At 64.1% G+C, this 19712-nt stretch overlaps 2 protein-coding genes across 11 annotated transcripts in view; both read right to left on the reverse strand.

The window, feature by feature from the left end:
* WIZ (WIZ zinc finger) overlaps positions 1-6337 on the reverse strand; it is a 62965-nt gene extending 56628 nt beyond the window's left edge. For 5 of the 7 annotated variants that reach the window (XM_068922973.1, XM_068922969.1, XM_068922971.1 and 2 more), the window contains exon 1: positions 5955-6337. In XM_068922973.1, coding sequence (XP_068779074.1) covers positions 5955-6337 — 383 coding nt within the window. Of the gene's footprint in view, positions 1-3877; positions 4079-5954 lie in introns of all 7 variants that reach the window. The other 2 variants (XM_068922974.1, XM_068922976.1) reach the window with 2 other exon arrangements.
* A 1106-nt stretch (positions 6338-7443) lies between these two features.
* Positions 7444-19036, reverse strand: RASAL3 (RAS protein activator like 3). Of its 4 annotated transcripts, XM_068923017.1 has the most exons (19): positions 18941-19036; positions 17061-17475; positions 16139-16263; positions 15969-16047; positions 14623-14702; positions 14426-14514; positions 14169-14301; positions 13694-13792; positions 12418-12972; positions 11409-11553; positions 11077-11221; positions 10198-10434; positions 9548-9749; positions 9295-9398; positions 8652-8958; positions 8451-8573; positions 8176-8375; positions 7911-7986; positions 7444-7806 (listed from the first exon to the last, which is right to left on the reverse strand). In XM_068923017.1, exons 1-19 carry the CDS (start codon positions 19007-19009, stop codon positions 7657-7659), a joined length of 3333 nt encoding a protein of 1110 aa, XP_068779118.1. In that variant the 5' UTR covers positions 19010-19036; the 3' UTR covers positions 7444-7656. The 4 variants fall into 4 exon arrangements, with proteins under 4 accessions (XP_068779118.1, XP_068779120.1, XP_068779116.1 ...); XM_068923019.1 differs by lacking the exons at positions 16139-16263; positions 17061-17475; positions 18941-19036 and having other exon boundaries at positions 14426-14536; positions 15969-16043; XM_068923015.1 differs by lacking the exons at positions 15969-16047; positions 16139-16263; positions 17061-17475; positions 18941-19036 and adding an exon at positions 15019-15913.
* Between the last annotated feature and the right edge of the window lie 676 nt (positions 19037-19712).

Consider the following 19712-nt stretch of genomic DNA (forward strand, 5'->3'; position numbering starts at 1 on the left):
GCTCATCCCACTGTCTCCGCACGCGGACACCTTGCTCAGGCCCTCCTTGGGAAGCATCTTCCTTTCCTTCCTCTGATTTCGGATCATGATCTGGATTGGCAGGGGAACCCTCGCAGGCTTCACCTTCCTTCGTCGCAGGCTTTTCCTTCTTCTGCATCTCTCATCACGCAGCCACAGCTCAGACAGGTCTGGCCACAGCCACCTCCTGGATGGCTCGGGGCAGCTCATCCATCGTCCCAGGAACGCAGGGGAAGGAGAATCCAAGCCATCGGCTCGTGGTGATACGGGATAGGAGAGGGTGGAAACCAGAGGCAGCGTCAGCTTAAGAACTTCTCCAGCTGGAGCAGGACTAGGCTGCTCAACCTCAGCATCAAGAGGAAGAAACCAAAAAGAATAATAAAAAAAAGCCACAAACCCACACCTCTTATTTCAAGAGGAGGCTTAAATTTCATCCGGGCAGCCAAGGAGGAGATCCGACCAGGCGAGTAACAGCCTGGAGACTTGTCTGGTGCCTCTTCGCCGACAGCTCCCAACCGGCATCAAATGCCTCCGGCAGAAACCGGCAGGCAGAGCGAGCCCGACGGGGCTGCTGTCGCTAGCGCATCCCACGGACCAGCTGCTCTGCCTCCAGCCGGCATGCGGGAAAGGCCCTGCCAGCTCCAGTGCTGATGCCGCGCCGGTCGGGCTCCCCGGGAAGGACGTCGGGGAGAGGAGACGGGACGAGCGGCGGCCAAGGGCAAGACGTTTGCAGTGTTCGCTCCCGCAAAGCGGAGCCTCCAAATCCAGCAGCCCCGCCGGGACAGGACCTCCGGCCACGAATCACCCCCAAAAAACCTACATCATGCTGCTCAGCCGAGGGGAACGGGGAAGCGGCAGAGCCGGGTCGGGTCGCTCCAATGGGAGCTGCTGCCCAGGAGAAAGGCTACGGGAGAAATGCTAAGGAGAAATGCTAACGGCTCTGCAGCAGGCCAACTGCCCCAGGGCAGCGTCGTTGTGGCCCTTGATGGCCCGCTTATCCGAGTGGAAAAGCTTTGGAAAAAGCTTTTCCAGCCTTTTGCTTTTTAACCCCAGCTTTAGGGAAACCAGGGGGATATCCCAGCATGGCCAGGAGAGACACTGGTCCCTCCTCCACCAAGCTTTGCACAGAGGACGGTGAACCAAGGGCGGGGGAACCCCTCAGGGCTGGGATTAGCTAGGTAAAAAATATTAAAATAACCAGGTTTTCAACAGTTCGGGTCCTCGGGTGACGCATGGCTCCACACGCCAGCAAGAGAGGAAAAACCAGGCAGAATGGTCCCTTTCTGCAGTAGTACAACACTAACCAAGCAGGATGCGATGCCCAGGTACCGGATCGAGGAGCTGCACCGTTTTTTTGGGGGAGGACAGATTCAGTTTGACCAGATTTGGGGCCAAAGAGTCCCCGTTAGGCAGCATCTCCGCAGGGAGCTGCTGGGTCCTGCTCCCCAGGGGCTGAATTTGCAGGATCCCCGCTTCTCACCTGGGGCGAGAAACACGAGCGGCACGGCCCCTTGTTAAGCTACGAAGCGTTTCGTTAGATCGGCGCGCGCCTGAAAAGAAACCATCTTTGGGGGAAGCTGCCGTGCCTGCGTGCAGCTGGGAGGGCTGCAAAAAAAAAAAAAAAAGAAAGAAATCGAGCCAAAAATAAAAAGAGGTCAAAAATTTGGCCTCAGCACCCTACTGCAAAGCATCGGTGTCCCCAGAGCTCCTCGCACCCGACACCAAGCCCCCAACAGACCCGGCCCGATCGTCGCAAACCTGGTTTAGCCCCGGCACAATCCCAAGTGGGTTCCCCCCACCACCACAGGAAAAAAAATAAAATAAAAAAAATCAGCAGTTCGGGTGACAACTGGGCACCCGCTCGACTCGGCGACGGGTAGCAAGAACTGAACCCGCTGGAAGCGCTGATTGGAGGGGGGGGTTGATGCCGCATTCCCCCCCCCCCGTCAAAATCCCCCCCTTCCCAAAAAAAGGATTTTTGAGGGCCTGCACGTGGGGAAAGGCAGCATCCCATCCCCTCCTCCCCGCGGAAAAAGGGCTCCTTCCCTCTTCCGCCTCGCAAGACGGAGCGTCCAACCCCCCCCACCCAGCTCCGATCCGCCGTGCCAAGAGTTCTCCATAGAAACTGGCCGGCCCGATCCCTTCTTTCTCCGACACCTGTTTGGGTGGTTTGGAAGAAAGCTCGGGGACGCCGGAGACGTTTCCCCCCCTGCCTCCATCTCTCCGCATCCCACAGTGGGGGAAAAAAAAAAAAAACACAACTAAAACAGAAACAAACAAACAAAAAATCCTCATCCTGGGCGAAGAGCCGGGCGCTCGCGCCGGGTGAGCCGCCGCGTTGCTGCCTTAAAGGGAATAAATCGGAGCCGGGTTCCCGCGGCAGAAGTGGGAAAAGCCTCTTACCCCAGCCAGAGCCTTGCGCCGAGGAGCAGCCGCTCATGTCAAGCGAAGGAGCCCGACTGCGGCCACCCTTCCCCCAGCCCATCGCCCCAGAGCCATGCAAAGGCGGAGCGGGCTTGGGACAATTTAAATGCTAAAGCGGTTAAGTGGGGACAATTGCTTCCTTCCCTGGAAGCCCAGGGAAACGGGGACCCATCCCACCGGAGCCGCCACGCTGCCGCGCGTTTGGAAAAGGCCAAGTCTCTCCTAGAGTAATTTCGAGCCTGCTGCTCCAAGTGGGGGGGATCCCGGAGGAATGGAAAACCCGCACGTGCATGGGTTCATTTCCGAGTTGGGAAAAGCCACGGCCTGTTCAGCACGTGGGTTTTTTCCCCCCCCCCGTCCCCCTCCCCGGGAAGCGGGAGGATGATGCCGGCTCTCGCTCCGGTGCGCACCTTGCCGGACTCGGCACGGCGCAGCTTCGAGCCCCCCGGACGGGCCGAACTTGGCCGTGGCGACGCGTCAGCCGCATCCCATCAAAGCGGCGGCTTTGCATGCCAAAAAAACTCCCTCTCGCGTAGCGGGAAGAAACGCAAACGGGAGCGATTGTGCCGGAATTCAATCCGGCAGGAATTCGGGGAGCTCCCGAGGCTGCTTCCCTGCAACAGCAAAGCTGCTCCGAAACCAAGCTGAGCCGGGATCCTGCAAGATTTCCTTCCGCATAGAAAGCTCAAATGAGCGGCAACATTCCTCCCAAGCGCCTGAACAGCAGGAAACTTTCTCCGAAGCCACGTTAATGAGAGCATTTAGCAGAAAAGGGGCTTTTTTTCCCCCGCCCGGAGCTGGAACGAACAAGGGATGAATCCCCCGGGGAGCTCGTCCTTCTCTTCTACTTATACGGTTGCGAGGCAAATCCAGCGCCGAGCGATCGGCTCTGCGGGGCTCTGTCAGTATTTGGATTATCCACATTTCGTTGGCGCCGGGATCCTCGGGGAATTTGGCTTCGGGGTCCTCCGCGCCAACGGACTCGCTGCAGGCGATGGGGAGATTTCTTCTCCCAAGAGCGGCAGTGGGATGAGCGGGATGGGAAGGGCCGGTCCGCCGGGAAAAGCAGGGGGAGAGTCGCCACAGGCTCCAATGTCGTCACGCCGCAACAGCCTCCGCACACCAGCGCGATCCCAGTCCGGATGGGTTCAAGGATGCCGGAGCCGCCTCCGTTAAATACAGGGAGGCGGAAGGATGTCTGTCGGAGCGCGGCCAACCTCGAGCCGCGCTCGGATCAGCCGAAACTGCCGCTCCGAGACGACGGCGGAGATGTCAGCGCCTTCGGACCCGCACGGCGATCCGGGCGCAGCCGTTTGGGCTGCCGGGTGAGGACGGAGGTGCCGATCCCCTCTCCAGCGCGGAGAAGCTCGGGAAGAGGAAACGCGCCCAACTCCGAACCCCAGCACGGCCTCGCACGCCAAAAGATCATCCCTACCTGCTGCCAAAACCTCCAGCTCTGCCGCCAGCTCCCCCCCGCCCTGGGCAGCGGCTGGCTCCCGGCACGGGCTCTGAAACGCGCAGAGACCTGGCAGCTCGTTCCGCTTTTGGGCGAGACAAATCGGAGCGGGTGGCAAAGACGCCGGAGCTGGCGGAGGCCCCGCGATTCGGCACGGGAACGGTGCGAACGGCGCCGGAGCTGGAGCAGCGGAGAGAAACGCCAAGGGGAAACGTTAGCGGAGGCCTGGGGGGTGCCAGTCCCGTCGTGTTCCCCCTCCCCCGAGGTGGCACCCAGCACCCATGGGGGGTCCCAAGAGGTGCCGAGTGCAGCCCCCTACTTCCCGGATATCGGTGGTCCCGATGCCACGTGCAGCCCAGACGCCTGGGTCCATGCTCACCCTGGGGCCATGCTGGCTCCTTCCAGCCCTGGACGCCTGGGTGCCGGCCCACCCCAGGGCCGGGCTCCTTCCAGCCCCGGACGCCTGGGTCCCCATGTGTGCAAACTGACACCGGTGCCCACCAGGACACCTGGGCCCCCACCTCAACACTGCACCCCCCCCACCCCCACCCGGACGCCTGGGTCCCCACCTCAACACTGCACCCACCCGGACACCTGGGTCCGCACCTCAACACAGCACCCACCATCCCCACCCGGACACCTCGGTCCCTACCTCAGCACAGCACCCACCCGGACACCTGGGTCCCCACCTCGACACAGCACCCCTCCACCCCCACCCGGACACCTGGGTCCCCACCTCAACACTGCACCCACCCGGACACCTGGGTCCGCACCTCAACACAGCACCCACCATCCCCACCCGGACACCTCGGTCCCTACCTCAGCACAGCACCCACCTGGACACCTGGGTCCCCACCTCAACACAGCACCCCTCCACCCCCATCCGGACACCTGGGTCCCCACCTCAACACTGCACCCCCCCACCCCCACCCGGACACCTGGGTCCCCACCTCAACACAGCACCCACCTGGACACCTCAGTCCACACCTGAACACAGCACCCCACCCCCAAAACCGGACACCTGGGTCCCCACCTCATCACAGCACCCACCCGGACACCTGGGTCCCCACCTCAACACTGCACCCACCACCCCCACCCGGATACCTGGCTCCCCACCTCAGCACAGCACCCACCACCCCACCCGGACACCTGGGTCCCCACCTCAACACTGCACCCACCCCCCTACCCGGACACCTGGGTCCCCACCTCAACACAGCACCCACCTGGACACCTCAGTCCACACCTGAACACAGCACCCCACCCCCAAAACCGGACACCTGGGTCCCCACCTCATCACAGCACCCACCCGGACACCTGGGTCCCCACCTCAACACTGCACCCACCACCCCCACCCAGATACCTGGCTCCCCACCTCAGCACAGCACCCACCCCCCCACCCGGACACCTGGGTCCCCACCTCAACACTGCACCCACCACCCCCACCCGGATACCTGGGTCCCCACCTCAACACAGCACCCACTCGGACACCCGGACACCTGGGTCCCCACCTCATCACAGCACCCACCTGGACACCTGGGTCCCCACCTCAACACTGCACCCACCCAGACACCTGGCTCCCCACCTCAGCACAGCACCCACCACCCCCACCCAGACACCTGGGTCCCCACCTCAACACAGCACCCACCTGGACACCTGGGTCCCTACCTCAACACAGCACCCACCCGGACACCTGGGTCCCCACACCAACACTGCCCCCCCACACCCACCCGAGTCCTGCCCCAGGACGCCTGGGTCCCTGTCCCACCACACCTCCCATCTCCCCCCACCCCGGACGCCTGGTTCCCTGCTCCTCCCCACCCCCCGGACACCTGGTCCCCCCCCACCCCGGGCGCCTGGGTCCCCGCACCCCCCACGTTTCAGCACCCCGGACGGGGCCGCTGCCGGGGGCTCCGCGTCACCTCCCGCCGCACCGGGCCGGACCGGCGGCAGGTGGGGTGGGGGGGGCGGGGGGAAGTGGGGGAACCCCCCTCCCCCGACAACAGCGGCTCCGCTTTATCACCCGGTCGGACCGGGCCGGTTCCCCGCGGACACTCACCCCGCCGGCCCCCCGGGGCCGGGCCCGCCGGGCTCCTCAGCGGCACCGCCGCTGGTGGTGGTGGTGCTGCTGCCGCTGCTGCTGCTGCTGCAACCGCCACCCCCGCCGCCGCCTCCAGCCCGGCTCCGGCCTCCGCAGCGACCGCCGCGCCGGGGACATGGTCCCTTTAAATCCCCCGCCGGGGGCCCGGCCAGTCCCGCCGCCGCCGCCGCCGCTGCCGCCGCCGCCGCCGCCGCCGCCGCCTGCGCCGCTCCGGCCGCTCCCCCGCCCCCCTCCCCGCGGCGGGGCCTGACTACGTCACGCGCCGCGCGACGAGGCCGCCGCCGACATCTTGGAGGCGGCAAGCGGCCGCCCAGCGCCGCCGCCGCTCCCGCCGCCGCCATGTTGCCCCCGCCGCCTCCTCCCCTCCCGCCAACCCACCCTCCCCCCTTCCCCCCACCCCCGCCGCCCCGCGCCGCCGCCTCACTTCGGCCGCCGGTCGCGCCGCCGATGACGTCGCGGTCCCCGGCGCGCCGCCATGTTGGGAGTGGCGCGCCTGGGGTGTGTGTGTGTAGGGGGGGAATGTTGGGGGGGGTAACGGTGCTGGGCGACCTTCCAGGCGGGAGGGGGGGAGCGCGAGGGCGGCGCGGCGGCGTGGCGTCATCTCGGCGCGACGGCATCTGGCTGCCACCATCTTAGGGGAGGCTGAAGGGAAGGTCCCCATGGCTGGCCCGGCATGGGGTGGCCCCGCAACCGCACGACCCTACCAGGCCCGGCCCTGCTCCAGGGTCCCCATGGCCCTGCCCTTGGTCCCCATGGCCATGGCATCCCTGACCCTGCTCCAGGGTCCCCATGGCCCTGCCCTTGGTCCCCATGGCTATGGCATCCCCAATGCTGCTCCAGGGTCCCCATGACCCTGCCCTGGTCCTGCCCCATGGCCCTGCCCTTGGTCCCCATGGCTATGGCATCCCCAATGCTGCTCCAGGGTCCCCATGACCCTGCCATCCTTGACCCTGCCCTGGGGTCCCCGTGGCCCTTGCCCGGGGTGCCCACGGCTAAGGCAACCTTGTCCCTTCCCCAGATCCCCCAGGTCCCTGCCACCCCATGGCCCTGCCAGTCATGTCCCTGGCTCTGGTGTTGTGGCTCCCTCAGAGTGGGGACCCGACCACCCCTCCAGGGTCCCTGCAGCCCAGGAGAGCCAGTAGGTCTCAGTCACCTCTGCGCAGTACCACTCACTGCTCTGGGGCATCAAGGGGCCGAGGGGTGATGGTCCCTGTCCTCATCCAGTAACTCTGGCTCTGTTTATCTCCTCGGTGACTCCGTTTGAGGGCTTAGTGCTGGCATTTTGGCAGTGGTCACTGGCTTTTGCCCACCAGGCACAAAAGTCACCAGCTCAATAAATGTCCTCAGCTCTTGCCCAGTGGCCCTGGGGCCACTAGCAGTGTTAGAATGGGACAACATGGGCTTGGGGACAAGGGGTCCACAGAGGTGGCAGGACACAACCAGCACCTTATCGCAGCATCACCAACACTTTATTGCCTGGGGGCAGGAGACCCCGTGAGATGGGGGTTAAACAGCCCTCAGAAAGGCCCAGAGAGATGCAGCTCTGGGTGCTGGTGAAGGTGACAGCGGGCGCCAGGCCACCGACAGGCAACGAGGGCACAGTAGGGAGCAAGGGGGATGAAGGGAGTGGAGCCATGCCAACCCCAGCGCTGGGGCCGTGTCACACGCTGGTGGCCTGGGCATCGTCGCCGTTCTCATCCCGGCTCAGCAGCAGCGCCCGGCGTGCCGTCCTGCCAGGGTGGCCCAGGACCTGGGTGATGGCGCCACGCAGCTCCCCGTGCTCCCGCTCCAGTGCCAACAGCCGGCTCTCCTGTAAGGTCACTCCGTCAGCCCCTCGCCGCAGGATGCCGGGGGCACTCACCCTGGCTCTGTCTGCGTCCTGGGCAAGCCAGCTCCCCACGTCCCAGCTCTTACCAGCACTCTGCCCTTCTCCTCGCTGGCCTTCAGCCTCTCTAGGTCCTTCTTGCGGGCACCCTCGGCAGACGTCAACCTAGAGCAGACCAGGATCTACCAAGACCCCAACCCACATCTTGCAGCCCTGGTCTCATTATCACTGGGTGCCCGGAGCTGGGTGCATGGTGCAGACCCCATCGTCACTGGGTGCCCAGAGCTAGGTGCACGGTGCAACTGCCATGGTGCTGGGAATTCCTGGGGCCACCATGTCCCCCACAGTCCCTACCTGGCACCCAGGTTGGCCAAGCGAGCGTTGGCCTCCTCCAGCTGCTGCTGGAGGCACTCGAGCTGCTCGCGGTGCTGAGCCTGCTCCTGCCGCAGGCCGTGGTGCTGAGCCTCCGCCGCGTCTACTCGGGCCTCAGCAGCCCGCTGCCTCTCCCGACTCTCGGCCACCTCCTTCCGCAGCGCCTCAATGAGCCGCCCGTGCTGGAGAGACAAGCGTGAACGGGGCACCCAGCACCCACCGCCCACGGAGGAGACCCAGAGGGGTGCCGGCGTTACCTTCTCCAGCGGCCGGATGGCGTAGAGCTCGCTGGGTCCCGCCGCCACCTCCTCCGCGTAGCGCTGCCACGGCACCGTGGACTTGCGGGGCAGTGACGTCGACAGCCGCAGCTTTGAGCGGCCCTAGGAGGACAGCACCCGTCAGAGCCTGCCCGGCTTGGCCACCCTTGGGTGCATGCCATCTTGGTGGTGGTCCCTTACCGGGGTGTCACGGGGGACAGAGGGACCCGAGGCATCGTCACCCGGTGGCTCAGCCACGTGCTCGGCGCTGCTCTGCTTGCGCAGACGCCGGGCGGCTTTGTTCTGCGCTGGCACGCTCTGGGTGCGCTGCACGTTCCTGCGCTCCCGGGCTGGCCGTGGAGACGGGTCCGGCGCTGGCTCAGGTTCTGGTCCATCTTCCCGGCTCCGGACACGGCGGATGCTGATGAGCGACTGGCTCTTGATGAGGGGACTGTGCTTGCTCAGGTCCCGCGGCGGCACAAAGCCTGGCTTGGAGCCCTCCGCCAGACTGCATGGGCAGGCAGAGGGTAGCACAGGCAGGCCCCGGGGGAAAACAGACCCAGGTGGGACCAGAATCATCTTCTGAACCCAAATGGGACTAGAGTCACCCCAGATCCAACCATTACCAGAACCATCCCCTGAACCCAAATGTGACCTGAACTATCCCCTGAACCCAGCTGGGGTCAGAGTCACCCCAGACCCAGCCAGCACCAGAACCATCCCCTGAACCCACCTAGAACCAGAACCATCCCCAAACCCATCCTAGTGTTACCCATACCCAAGCCCCTCCAGATTCCCCTGTCCCTGCACATCCCTCAGGCCCTGTGTGTCCCCCCACCAGTACCTTCGCTCCGTGGTAGAGCTGAGCCGGACAGAGACGGGGACAGGGGTGCCCTCCCTGATGGCAGTGAGGATGGTAGGCAGGGGCTCCAACTCCTCCTGTGTGGCCTGCCGGGGCAAGATGGGGCTGTTATGGGGCTGGCAGGTGGCCAGAGGTAGGCACCATTTGTGGTCATTGGGTGCCCAGCTCTGCACCCAGAGGAAAAGGAGCCAGTTGGTCTGGCCAGCCACCCCTGGGGACATGCAAATAGTGGCACCTGGTCCAGGCCAGAGAAGATGTCACAGAGCAGGAGGTGGAGGGTGGCAAGCTCCAGGGCCAGGTCCACATAGCCATCATAAGTGGCCATGTGGGCGCTGCTCTCGGGATTGGCCACGCTCTGCAGGAAGGCCATCATGGTGCTCCAGTTGTGCTCCAGGAATTCGTTCATGAAGCCCATGTAGGCCTCCTTCTCACCAAACCTGGGGACCGTGGTGCTTGGTCACCTGCAGGCCAGGCCATGGGCCAAGGTGCTGCCACAGCCGCGACCTGAGCCACCACCGTGGCCACAGGCCAAGCCAACTCCCTGACCATGAGCCAAGGCACTGCCATGTGCTTGGACCAGGCCACCACCATCCCATGGGCCAGGACATGGGCTAGGACACTGCCATGTCCTTGGACCAGGCTACTACCATGCCCACAGGCCAGGACACCACAATTCACACACAAGGCTCTGCTGGTGAGAACATGCCAGCCCCATGCATGGAGTGGAGAAGTCCATGATGCTCCATGGCACATCAGGGACATCCTGTCTGCCCCATGGAACATAGGGGACATCCTTGCTGTCCCATGTTGGTCCATGGTGTGCCCAGCCCCGTTATGGCAGGCACTTCGGGTATCCCTCCCCACCAGTGCCATGCTGGGACGTACGTAGTGAAGTTGGCCAGGTTCTGGATGACCTTGGCCACGAGGGTGAGGGTGCGAGCGGTGGCCTCGCTCGGGTACTCCTGGACAAGGCCAAAGAGGCTGGGCGACATGACGGCAGGACACAGGAACCGCAGGAAGAGGGAGGCCGAGACCAGGCGCTGCCCGATGCTCTCCTTGCCCCGCGCTGCGCACTCCTCCTGCCATGCCGCAAAGATCTCGCCCAGCTCCGCTGGGAAAGCACTGTGGGGAGCAATGCCATGAGGGGTGCTGGGGCTGCACGTGTCCCCGAAGCCCCTCTGTGTGCTGCAGTGCCCACCCTACCATGAGATGTCTGTGCCCATCCCCGTGTCTGTCCCCTGTGCCTGCCCCCAAGCTTGTCCTCAGGTCCTTCTTGGCACTGGTGCATGTCCCCATGCCTGTCCTAGTGCTGCTGTCCATCCACAAGCCGGTCCCTGTGCTGGTGTCCGTCCCCAACCCTGTCCTTGTGCCCATTCTGGCTGTAGTTCTTGTCCCTGGCCCATCCCTGTGCCCATCCTGGTGCTGGTGCCTGTCCCCAAGCCTGTCCTGGTGCCAGTGCCCATCCCCATGACCATCTGGTGACCATCCCCAAGACCATCTCCATGCCTGTCCCATTGCCTTCCCTGTGCCTGACCCCATGCCCATGTAGGAGATGGCCCTGCTGCCCCATGACCGGGCCATGGCATGTAGGGGATGTCTCCATGCTTGTCCCCATGCTTATCCCTGTGTTGAGACCCATCCCAATCACTGTCCTGGTGCCAACCTCCAAGCTCGTCCCTGTGTCTGTCCCATTGCCCATTCCAGTGCCATCCTCAAGCCTGTGCCCAAGCCCATCCCCATGCCGGTGCATAGCGCAGCCCTCACTCGCAGGACGCAGCGATGCGCTGGAAGGTCTCCTCGCAGACCTGCCGTAGGTTGTTCTGGTTGTCGGAGAGGTCAGGGCCGGCACATTTGCTGGGATCGACTTCGCAGCTATCGTCTGAGGTGCAGAGCTGGGCCACGGCCTCACCTGGATGCCGCAGGGACAGCCCATGAGGACACCACTTGGCCACTGCCACAGGCCACGAGCCCCCACATCACATCCCCGTGGATGTGATCCAGCACGCTATAACCCCCCATAGCACCCTGCAATGCCCTGGACATGCCCCATCTCCTGCACTCCATAACAACCCCTAATGACCTGAAAAGCCCCGTACCCAGTGTGTCCTGGAGGTACTTGCCCCCCACCAGTTTCATGTACTCGTCAATAGCCTTGGTGGCCAGCGTATTCTCACGGAAGATGAGTGCCTCACGGTCGTCGAAGCGGTCCAGCTCAGCCACGCCGAGGTCAATGAGGAAGGCCTGTGGGGCAGACGGCATTCGTGGGCTTGGGGGGCACCTAGTGGCCCCAAACTACCTTGCCCAGTACAGCCTAGACAGTTTCTGGCTCTGCTGGGACCTCCTGAACTGCCTTTCACATCCCATCTGATCCCATTCCCTCTTATCCCATCCCATCCCATCCCAACCTGTCCCATCTCCACCTGGGCCATGCCAGGCTCCCCTGGCAACCATGACTCATCCATGCCACTGCAACCTGTTCCACCCATCTCATCCCATCCAATCCAAAACTTGTCTGGGCAGTTCCAGCTCTTGTGGCACTCCCCAAATCACCTTTTCCATCCCATCCCCTCCCATCCCATCCCATCCTAACCCATCCCAACCCATCGCCACCTGGGCAGTGCCCAGCTTTCCTGGCACCCATGACTCTTCCATGCCATGCCATGCTGTGCCAACCCATCCCATCCCATCTCAAACTCATATGGGCAGTTCCAGCTCTTCTGACGCCCCCTAAATCACCTTTCCCATCCCAAAGCATCCCTGCCTGGATGATGCCTGGCTCTCCTGGTACCCCCAACCTGCTGTGCCCATGCACAACCAGCCAAACAGAGCCCATCTCACCTCCATCCTACCCCAACCCACCATGGCCATCTCACCCCAGGAAATGCCCATCTCATCACGACCCACCATGCTTATGCCACCCCAGGCTATGTCCAACTCATCCCAATCCACCATACCCACCATGCCCATCTAACCCTGGGCAACGCCCATCTCACCCCAACTCACCATGCTCATGCCACCCCAGGAAATGTCCATCTCACCCCAAACCCACCATGCCCTTGGCACCCCAGGCTGTGCCCACAGCACCCCAGACAGCTCCTTGTTTACCTTAGCCTTGCCAGTGCTCTGCAGGACACGGACCAGGGCACCAGCCAGCTCCTCCTTGTGCCGCACGGCGATGACAGGCTCCAGGAGGGCGCACAGCTCCCGGTAGTGGAAGGTGATGAACTCGGCCAGCTCCTTGTAGCGCACGATGGGCAGCACCCGCACCTCCTGGTAGCGCCCACGGACCCTCACAGCTGGTGCCCGCTCACGGCCCGATGGGTGCCCAGGGCTGCTCAATGGATACCAGCGCTCCAGGGGCTGCCGCGTGGCGGCCGCCAGCTCGCTCAAGGGGACAGTGACAGAGGCCAGGGGTTCACGGGGACGCCCGTCGTCCTCACGGCACAGGGCCAGGGTGAGGGTGTGGGCGCGGGGCAGGGCAGCCAGCTGGAAGAGCTCGCCCCAGAAGAGCTCGCCACCGGGACCAGCTGCTTTGGCCGTGGTGCGGGCGTAGAGTGTGCCATCCAGGTGGAGCTGGCAGCGGAGGCGGCGCCGCGGCGGCAGGTCCCGCGCCTCGTACACCCAGAGGCTCAGTGCCAGCTCCATGCGCTCACAGTTGTCCTGGGGCGTGGGATGGGAGGACAGCATCAGCACCCTGGGGGGATGCGGGGGACAGGAGGGGATGTGGCAGGTGGGAGGGGATGAATGAATCTGCAGGGGGATGGAAGGGACAGGAGGGGACACCAGGGGACAGAAGGGGGCCTGGGGGAGTGGGAGGGGATGGACAAATCCTTACAGGGATGGTGGGACAGGAAGGGACATGGGGGAGTGGGAGGGGATGGACAAATCCTTATGGGGATTGTGGGACAGGAGGGAACACCAAAGGATAGGATGGGGCCGTCAAATCTGCCAGGGGACAGGAGGGGACACAGCAGAATGGGAGGGGATAGATGACTCTTCAGGGGAATGGAGGAACAGGAGAGGACACTGGGGGACAGGAGAGAGCATCCAAACTTACAGAGGGACAGGAGGGGACATGATAGGATGGCCAAGTACCCAGAGGGGATAGGAGGGGATGTGGGGGTGGCCAAGCCCTTGGTGGAACAGGGGGACAGGAGGGGACATGGGGCTGGGGGCGGGTAATGGGGAAGGGACAGACCCTCCATGTCCATCCCCAGCGTGGTGGGGATGTGCCTCAGTTTCCCCATGCTAGGTCTAAAGGTGGCTCATGCTGCCCACTGGGTGATGAGAGAGGGCAACTGGGGGGCCAGGGTGCTGGGGTGGGTCCCTGTTCCCCCCGGGGGGACAGTGGGGGTGAGTGTCCCATGGGTGCCCGTCCCACCTTGTTGGGCTGCACGGTGCGGCGCAGGTTCTCGATCCAGCGGTCCCGCTCGGCCAGGGACGTGCAGCCGAAGGAGCGGCTGCCCTCGCTGGTGATGATCTGGGTGCAAGGAGGGTGTTTGCAGTGCTGGAGGGTGCTGGGGGCACCCAGGGGTGCCCAGGCGGACCCTGGCATGGGGGCTGGGCCAGGAGACCTTGCCCTGGGAGATCGGGGTGCCCAGTTGGGGGTCCTGGCTGCTTGGATGGGGCTGTGCTGGGGGTCCTGGGTGCCCTGGGTGCCCTGGGTGGGGGCCATCTTGGGGTGCCTGGTTGGGGCACCATGGGTGCCTAAGTGAGGCTGTACTGGGGTGCCCAGTTGGGGCACCCAGTTGGGATGCCCTGGGTGCATGGATGGGGCTGTACCAGGGTGCCTGCATGTCTAGATGGGGCTGTGCTGGGGGACCTGGGTGCCCTGGGTGCCCGGCGGGTGCCCTTACCTGGAAGCAGAACTTCTCACCCACGATGCTGCCATGCACCGGCCGCACGATGACATTGTCCCCGGTCAGGTCCAGCTCGGCCGCGCTCGGCGGTGGCAGCAACGACTCGCGGGAGCCGGTCCGGCTCGGGGCCCTGCAGGGGCAGTGGTGTCACTGAGCACCGGACGGGGACCATCACAGCAGCACCCATCACTACGTCCCCTCTTTGCACCCAGTGACACCCTGAAACACCCGTGTCACCCTCCGTGGTGGCATACCTCTCGCCATCGGTGCCGGGTGTTGCCAGTGTCTCTGATTTCACCCCGCCGCGGCCTTTCCGCTCCCGCAGGCGCTTCCATAACAGCCCCTGGGAAAGGGAAGGGGGGCGACTGCGATGTTTTTTGGGGTGGTGGACACCCCTGGTGCTGAGCGCCCAGTGGTGACACGGGCACCGGGGCGGACGGATGATGCTCACCTTGACATTCCCGATCTGGGTGGATTCACTGTCAGCGCCTCTCGCCACTGCCCGGGTGCTCCGCTCATCCGTGGGTGGCTCTGCAAGGACAGAGCGAGTGCTGGGTCACGCTCCAGTGCCCACGGGGGCAAATCCAGGCAAATCCCCCTCCCCATCATGCCAGAGCCCATGGAAGGACCCAAGTGTCCAAGTCTTCCAGGTCCTGCCATGCCTCAATGCATCCTCAACCAGAGAGCACAGCCGGCGGTTGCACAGCTCCATCCTGCATCTCCGTGCAAAGGGGGCAGCCCCGGTGCCCAGCCTGGTGCCAAAACCGTCGAGTCCCAATGCCAGGGCAGTCTCTCTGGGCCAGGCTGGTGGCAGGGGACGCTGCGGGCCGGCGAGGTGCTAACTCACCTCTGTGCACGGTGCACAGCAGCCAGCGCCGGGGCCCCATGGCTCGCAGCGGTGCCGTCTGCCCGTGCTGCCCCAGGCGGTGGAGAGGAAGCCGAAGGTGCTTATCACTCAGATCAGCACACGCAGCAGCAGGGAGGAAGCAGTGACGGCGACAAGCGCTTCCTCCGCACACCAAGCTCAGCGTGGGGCACGGCCCAGCGCGTGGTATGGGGTGCACCATGGTGCACGGCACAGCGCATGGCAGTGTGTGTGGCACATTACACGACGTGGGACATGGCATGGTGCATGGTGTGGTGCACAGCACGGTGCGTGGTGTGGTGGGTGGAATGGTGGAGGACACGGGACACGTCGTGGAGCACAGTATGTTGCACAGCACGGCGTGCAGGACACGGTATGGTGCAGGGCATGGTGGAGAGCACGATGCAGGACATGGCACATGGCATGGTGCACAGCATGGTGCAGGACATGGTGCACGGCATGGTGCACAGCATGGGGCATGGTGCAGAGCACGGCACAGTGCACAGTGTGAGACATGGCATGGTGCATGGCATGGTGGAGAACATGGTGCAGGACATGGCACATGGCATGGTGCACAGCATGGGACACAGCACAGTGCACGGTATGGTGCCCAGTGCGAGACATGGCATGGTGCACGGCATGGTGGAGAGCATGGGACACAGCATTGTTCGTGGCCTGGTGGAGAGCATGGGGCACGATATGGTTCACGGCATGGTGCATGCATGGGACACGGCATGGCACAGGGCATGGTGCGTGGCACAGCGCACTGCACGGTGCATGCTGTGGTGCATGGCACAGTGCACAGCCCAGGGCATGGCCACAGTGGCTCCATGCCCAGGGCCGTGCCAGCAGTGCACCCACGCACACGGGGCCCACACCCACGCGTGCAAATATCCCCATGGCGCATGGTATCACGTGGCTGGCTCGCTCACCGGGGTCCCTCCTGCCACCCGCCGGGTGCAGGCTGGTGCTCTCGGAGCTGCCGGTCCGGTTCCTGCTCCTGAACAAAACCTGATGGCAGAGACGGGTCAGGCACCTCCACGGCACCCACCTCCGTGGCCCCGGGGTGCCCTGGAGCCTCCCGCGGCACCGCTGGCCTCACCTCCTCATCCCTGCCCACGAGCACCAGCTGGCCATCTACCAGCGAGAAGTTGGAGACATCCCACACTGGAGCATCAGGCGTGGGAGCCAGTGGGACGGGTGGTACACTGTGGCTGCTTTCGGGGGCTGTGGGTGCAGAGCAGGGTGTCAGGGGTGGCTGCCGGCCATGGCACTGCCGGGTCCAACCGTGCCCATGGTCCCCATGATGGGGCTGGGGAACACATGGCCAAGGTCGTGTCACTGTCAGGGCTGAGATGCCAGGGCACACCTGGCCATGGCTTAGCCATGGTTGCGGCATCAGTTTTGGAGGACATGTGGCTATGCTCGTGTCACCATCAGGGCTGAGATGCCAGGGCACATGTGGCCGTGGTCATGCCATGGCTGGAGCAACAATGCTGGGAGACACATGGCCATGCTGCCCTCAGGGCAGCGATGCTGGGGCATGTGGAACCACAGCCGTGCCACGGTTGGAGCAATGGTGATGAGGGACATGTGGCCATGGCTGCGGCCATGTCACCATCAATGCTGCAGTGCCAGGGCACATGTGGCCACAGTTGTGCCACAGTTGGAGCAATGGTACCAGGGGATACGTGGTGATGGCCATGCCACCATCAGTGTGGCAATGCTGGGGCATGTGGCCACAGCTGTGCCATGGTTGGCATCATCACCCAACACCCATTGCCCCCAACCTGTTAGCATCACCCTTCACCATCACCTAGCACCCCTAACCCATCACCATCACCCCCCCACACCATCACTCTTCATCATCACCCACCACCCATCGCCCCCAACCCATCACCATCACCCAGCACCCCCAAACCCATCACCATCACCCAGCACCCATTTCCCCCAACCCATCATCATCAGTCCCAGCCCAGCACCCTGTGCCTCAGGCCCTGTTCCCCCCGTTGAAGCCCCCATACCTGGGACTGCGTCCTGAGGTGCCCTCTCAGCCCTGGTCCCGCTCTCTATGGGGCCCTTTCTCTTGGACATGGAGCGCAGGTACTTCTGCAGCGTGGCCTTACCACCCTCGGGACCCCGCGGCTCCTTGGCTACCTTGGAGGGGGCTGAAAAAGCCCTTTGGAAGAGGGACCGCCGGGCGCTGGCTTTGGCCAGGCTGGGGGTCCTGGCATCAGAGCTGCCTTTTCCAGCACCATCCTCAGGACCATCGGACTCGGGGTGGCTGTAGGAGCGCTTCCAGCCCTGGAGCCGTGTCCAGCGCCGGCTGCCTGGGGACGCGGTGCCCCGCTCGGGCTCCCGCTCGCCCGCCGCTGCTGTTCGCCACTTGTAGGTCTTCAGCAGCATCTCGGCTCCTGGCAGGGGTTTCTCCACCTCCATCTGTGGGATGGGGACAACCACGGTGGCCACGGCACTGAGGGGTGCCCACAGGATGGGATAGGAGCCCAGGGTGGGGGGCAGTGGGAAGGGGACCCTGAAGAGGGCACCTCTACATCCTGGCATCTCTATGCAAGCACCCCTTTCTGGGCACCCTTATCTAGGCACCCATGTCCAGCACCCCTATCCGGGCACCCACGTACAGATGCTTCTATCCAGGCACCCATATCCCAGCACTCCCATCCAGGCCCCCGCATCCAGGGACCCACAACCAGACACCCCTGTCCAGGTACCCCCATCTAGACATCCCTATCCAGGACCCATTTCCAGGCACCCATAAAGAGAGACCCGCCCCCATCCAGGCACCCCTCTCTGGGCACCTGCACCCAGGCACCCACATCCAGACACCCATATCCAGACACACCCCCCCACCCCATCCAGACAATCCCATCCAGATATCCCTCCACAGGTATCCCCATCCAAGCACCCACATCTTGACACCCACCTCCAGGTCCCCCCGGTCTGGGAACACCCATCCAGACACTCCTATCCAGCACCCCTCTTAGGGCACCCATGTCCAGGCACCCCTATCCAGCACCCCTGGATTTGTGGCATGGAGAAGGGTCCCTTCAGGATGGGGTAATGACTCAGGGGTGACTCCTATGGGTACCCACAGCATGGGGTGGCCATACCCACCCAGGGTCTCCCCATCCCCATGGGTGCTCATGGCACAGGGGTGGCCGTGCCCACCCAGGGGCTCCTTGTCCCACGGGTGCCCACGCTGAACCCTGCCCCGCACCGAACCGGTCTCTCTGCATGGCCCCACCAGGGTGCGGCGGCACTGGGGCTCAGTGACACCGGGGTGCGGTGGCCTCGGCGTAGGGTGACACCGGGGGTGGGTGGCCTGCAGCCGCCCTGGCCCCGGGTGCAGGCGGGCGCCAGAGATGCTTCCGTTGGCGCCGCAGCTGCGCTTCCCCCTGCACCACCACGGTGTTTCCTCCCGCCACCTGCTCCTTCAGACACAAGGCTTCGGTGATGGGTGCCCCCCCCCACCCAAGGGTGCATGTGCGGATGGGTGCTGGTCGGGGTCGGGGGGACAGTGCTGCCTGCACCCCAAGGCCACCTCGCGGTAACACTTCCCCCTTCTTCAGGCCTGGCCTGGGGTGGAAGTGAGCAGGGTGCCACCGCGGTAGTGCCCGAATTGGGGGTGCCAGCACCCAAGTGCCGAGCTGGGGTGGGTGCCCCCAGGCCTTGGGGTGGGGGTGAGGGTGCAGCAGCACCAGCAGTTTCGGGATCCTTTCACCTGCCGTGTCACCTCCCCCTCACCCATGTCCTCACACCCAGTGCCTCCTGCCCCCCCCCAGCACCCACCACCCTTTGGGTGCAGCCACTGGTGGAGCATCACCCCAAGGTGCCACCCGCCACCGCATCCCCCTCCTCGTCCCCCCCCCGCCAACCCAGGAGGTACCTTGGCTGCTCGCTGTCTGCTGTGGCACCCGGGCTCTTGCCGCCCCGGTTCCTGCTGTGGCTTCCCCATGTGACCAGGCAGGAGTTTCAGTCACACCCTCACCTCCGCCTCTGCACCCGCCAATGTTTTCCGTGCACCCAACTGGGCCAGCTCGCATGCCACCGCGGCCCCGGGGTGCACCGAGCGAGGCTAGGGGTGAGCCACGGCACGGCACACCACGCCTGGCAGTGTAGCAGGGTCTGGGCACGCTGGTATGCTCTACGCTGGGTGCTCAGGTCAATGGACATCATTAGGTTTCAGAGTGAACAGGTGGTGGGAAAAGGGGCACCCAGGCCCTGCAGCGTGAAGTGTGGGGGGGCTGTGTGAACGGGGACAGGGCTTACACCAACGTGAGGTTGTTGTGTGTGCGCAACACTCGTGCGGGCACATGGGTGAACGCACACACTGGCACAAATGCATGGGGAGACATGCACACGTGCACATGTGTGAACGTGCACGTGTGCATGCACACATGTGTGCACACACATGTGCATAAATACATATGCCAGCAGGCACATGTGTGCACACGCCTGAATGCACACACATGCATAACTACACACGCAGATGAGCACACGTGTGCACATGCATGAACGTGCACGCGTGCATCCGTACACATGCGGGCTCGCACATTTGTGCATGCATATGGGTGCACACTTGTGCATAAATACACATGCAGACATGCACATGTGTGCACACACTTGACTGTGCACACATGCATAAATGCACACGCAGG

Source organism: Struthio camelus, chromosome 31 (genome assembly GCF_040807025.1).
Source record: "Struthio camelus isolate bStrCam1 chromosome 31, bStrCam1.hap1, whole genome shotgun sequence".
NCBI lineage: Eukaryota > Metazoa > Chordata > Aves > Struthioniformes > Struthionidae > Struthio > Struthio camelus.

Bases quoted from the DNA above. Each gene is read 5' to 3' on its own strand.
- RASAL3 (XM_068923015.1), bottom strand. From the start codon at position 15,868: ATGGAGCCACTGTGGCCATGCCCTGGGCTGTGCACTGTGCCATGCACC. The intron at 14,515-14,622 runs GTGAGCATCATC...TCCCTTTCCCAG, and splicing joins CCCAGATCGGGAATGTCAAG to GGGCTGTTATGGAAGCGCCT. The intron at 11,222-11,408 runs GTACGGGGCTTT...TGCGGCATCCAG, and splicing joins GTACCTCCAGGACACACTGG to GTGAGGCCGTGGCCCAGCTC.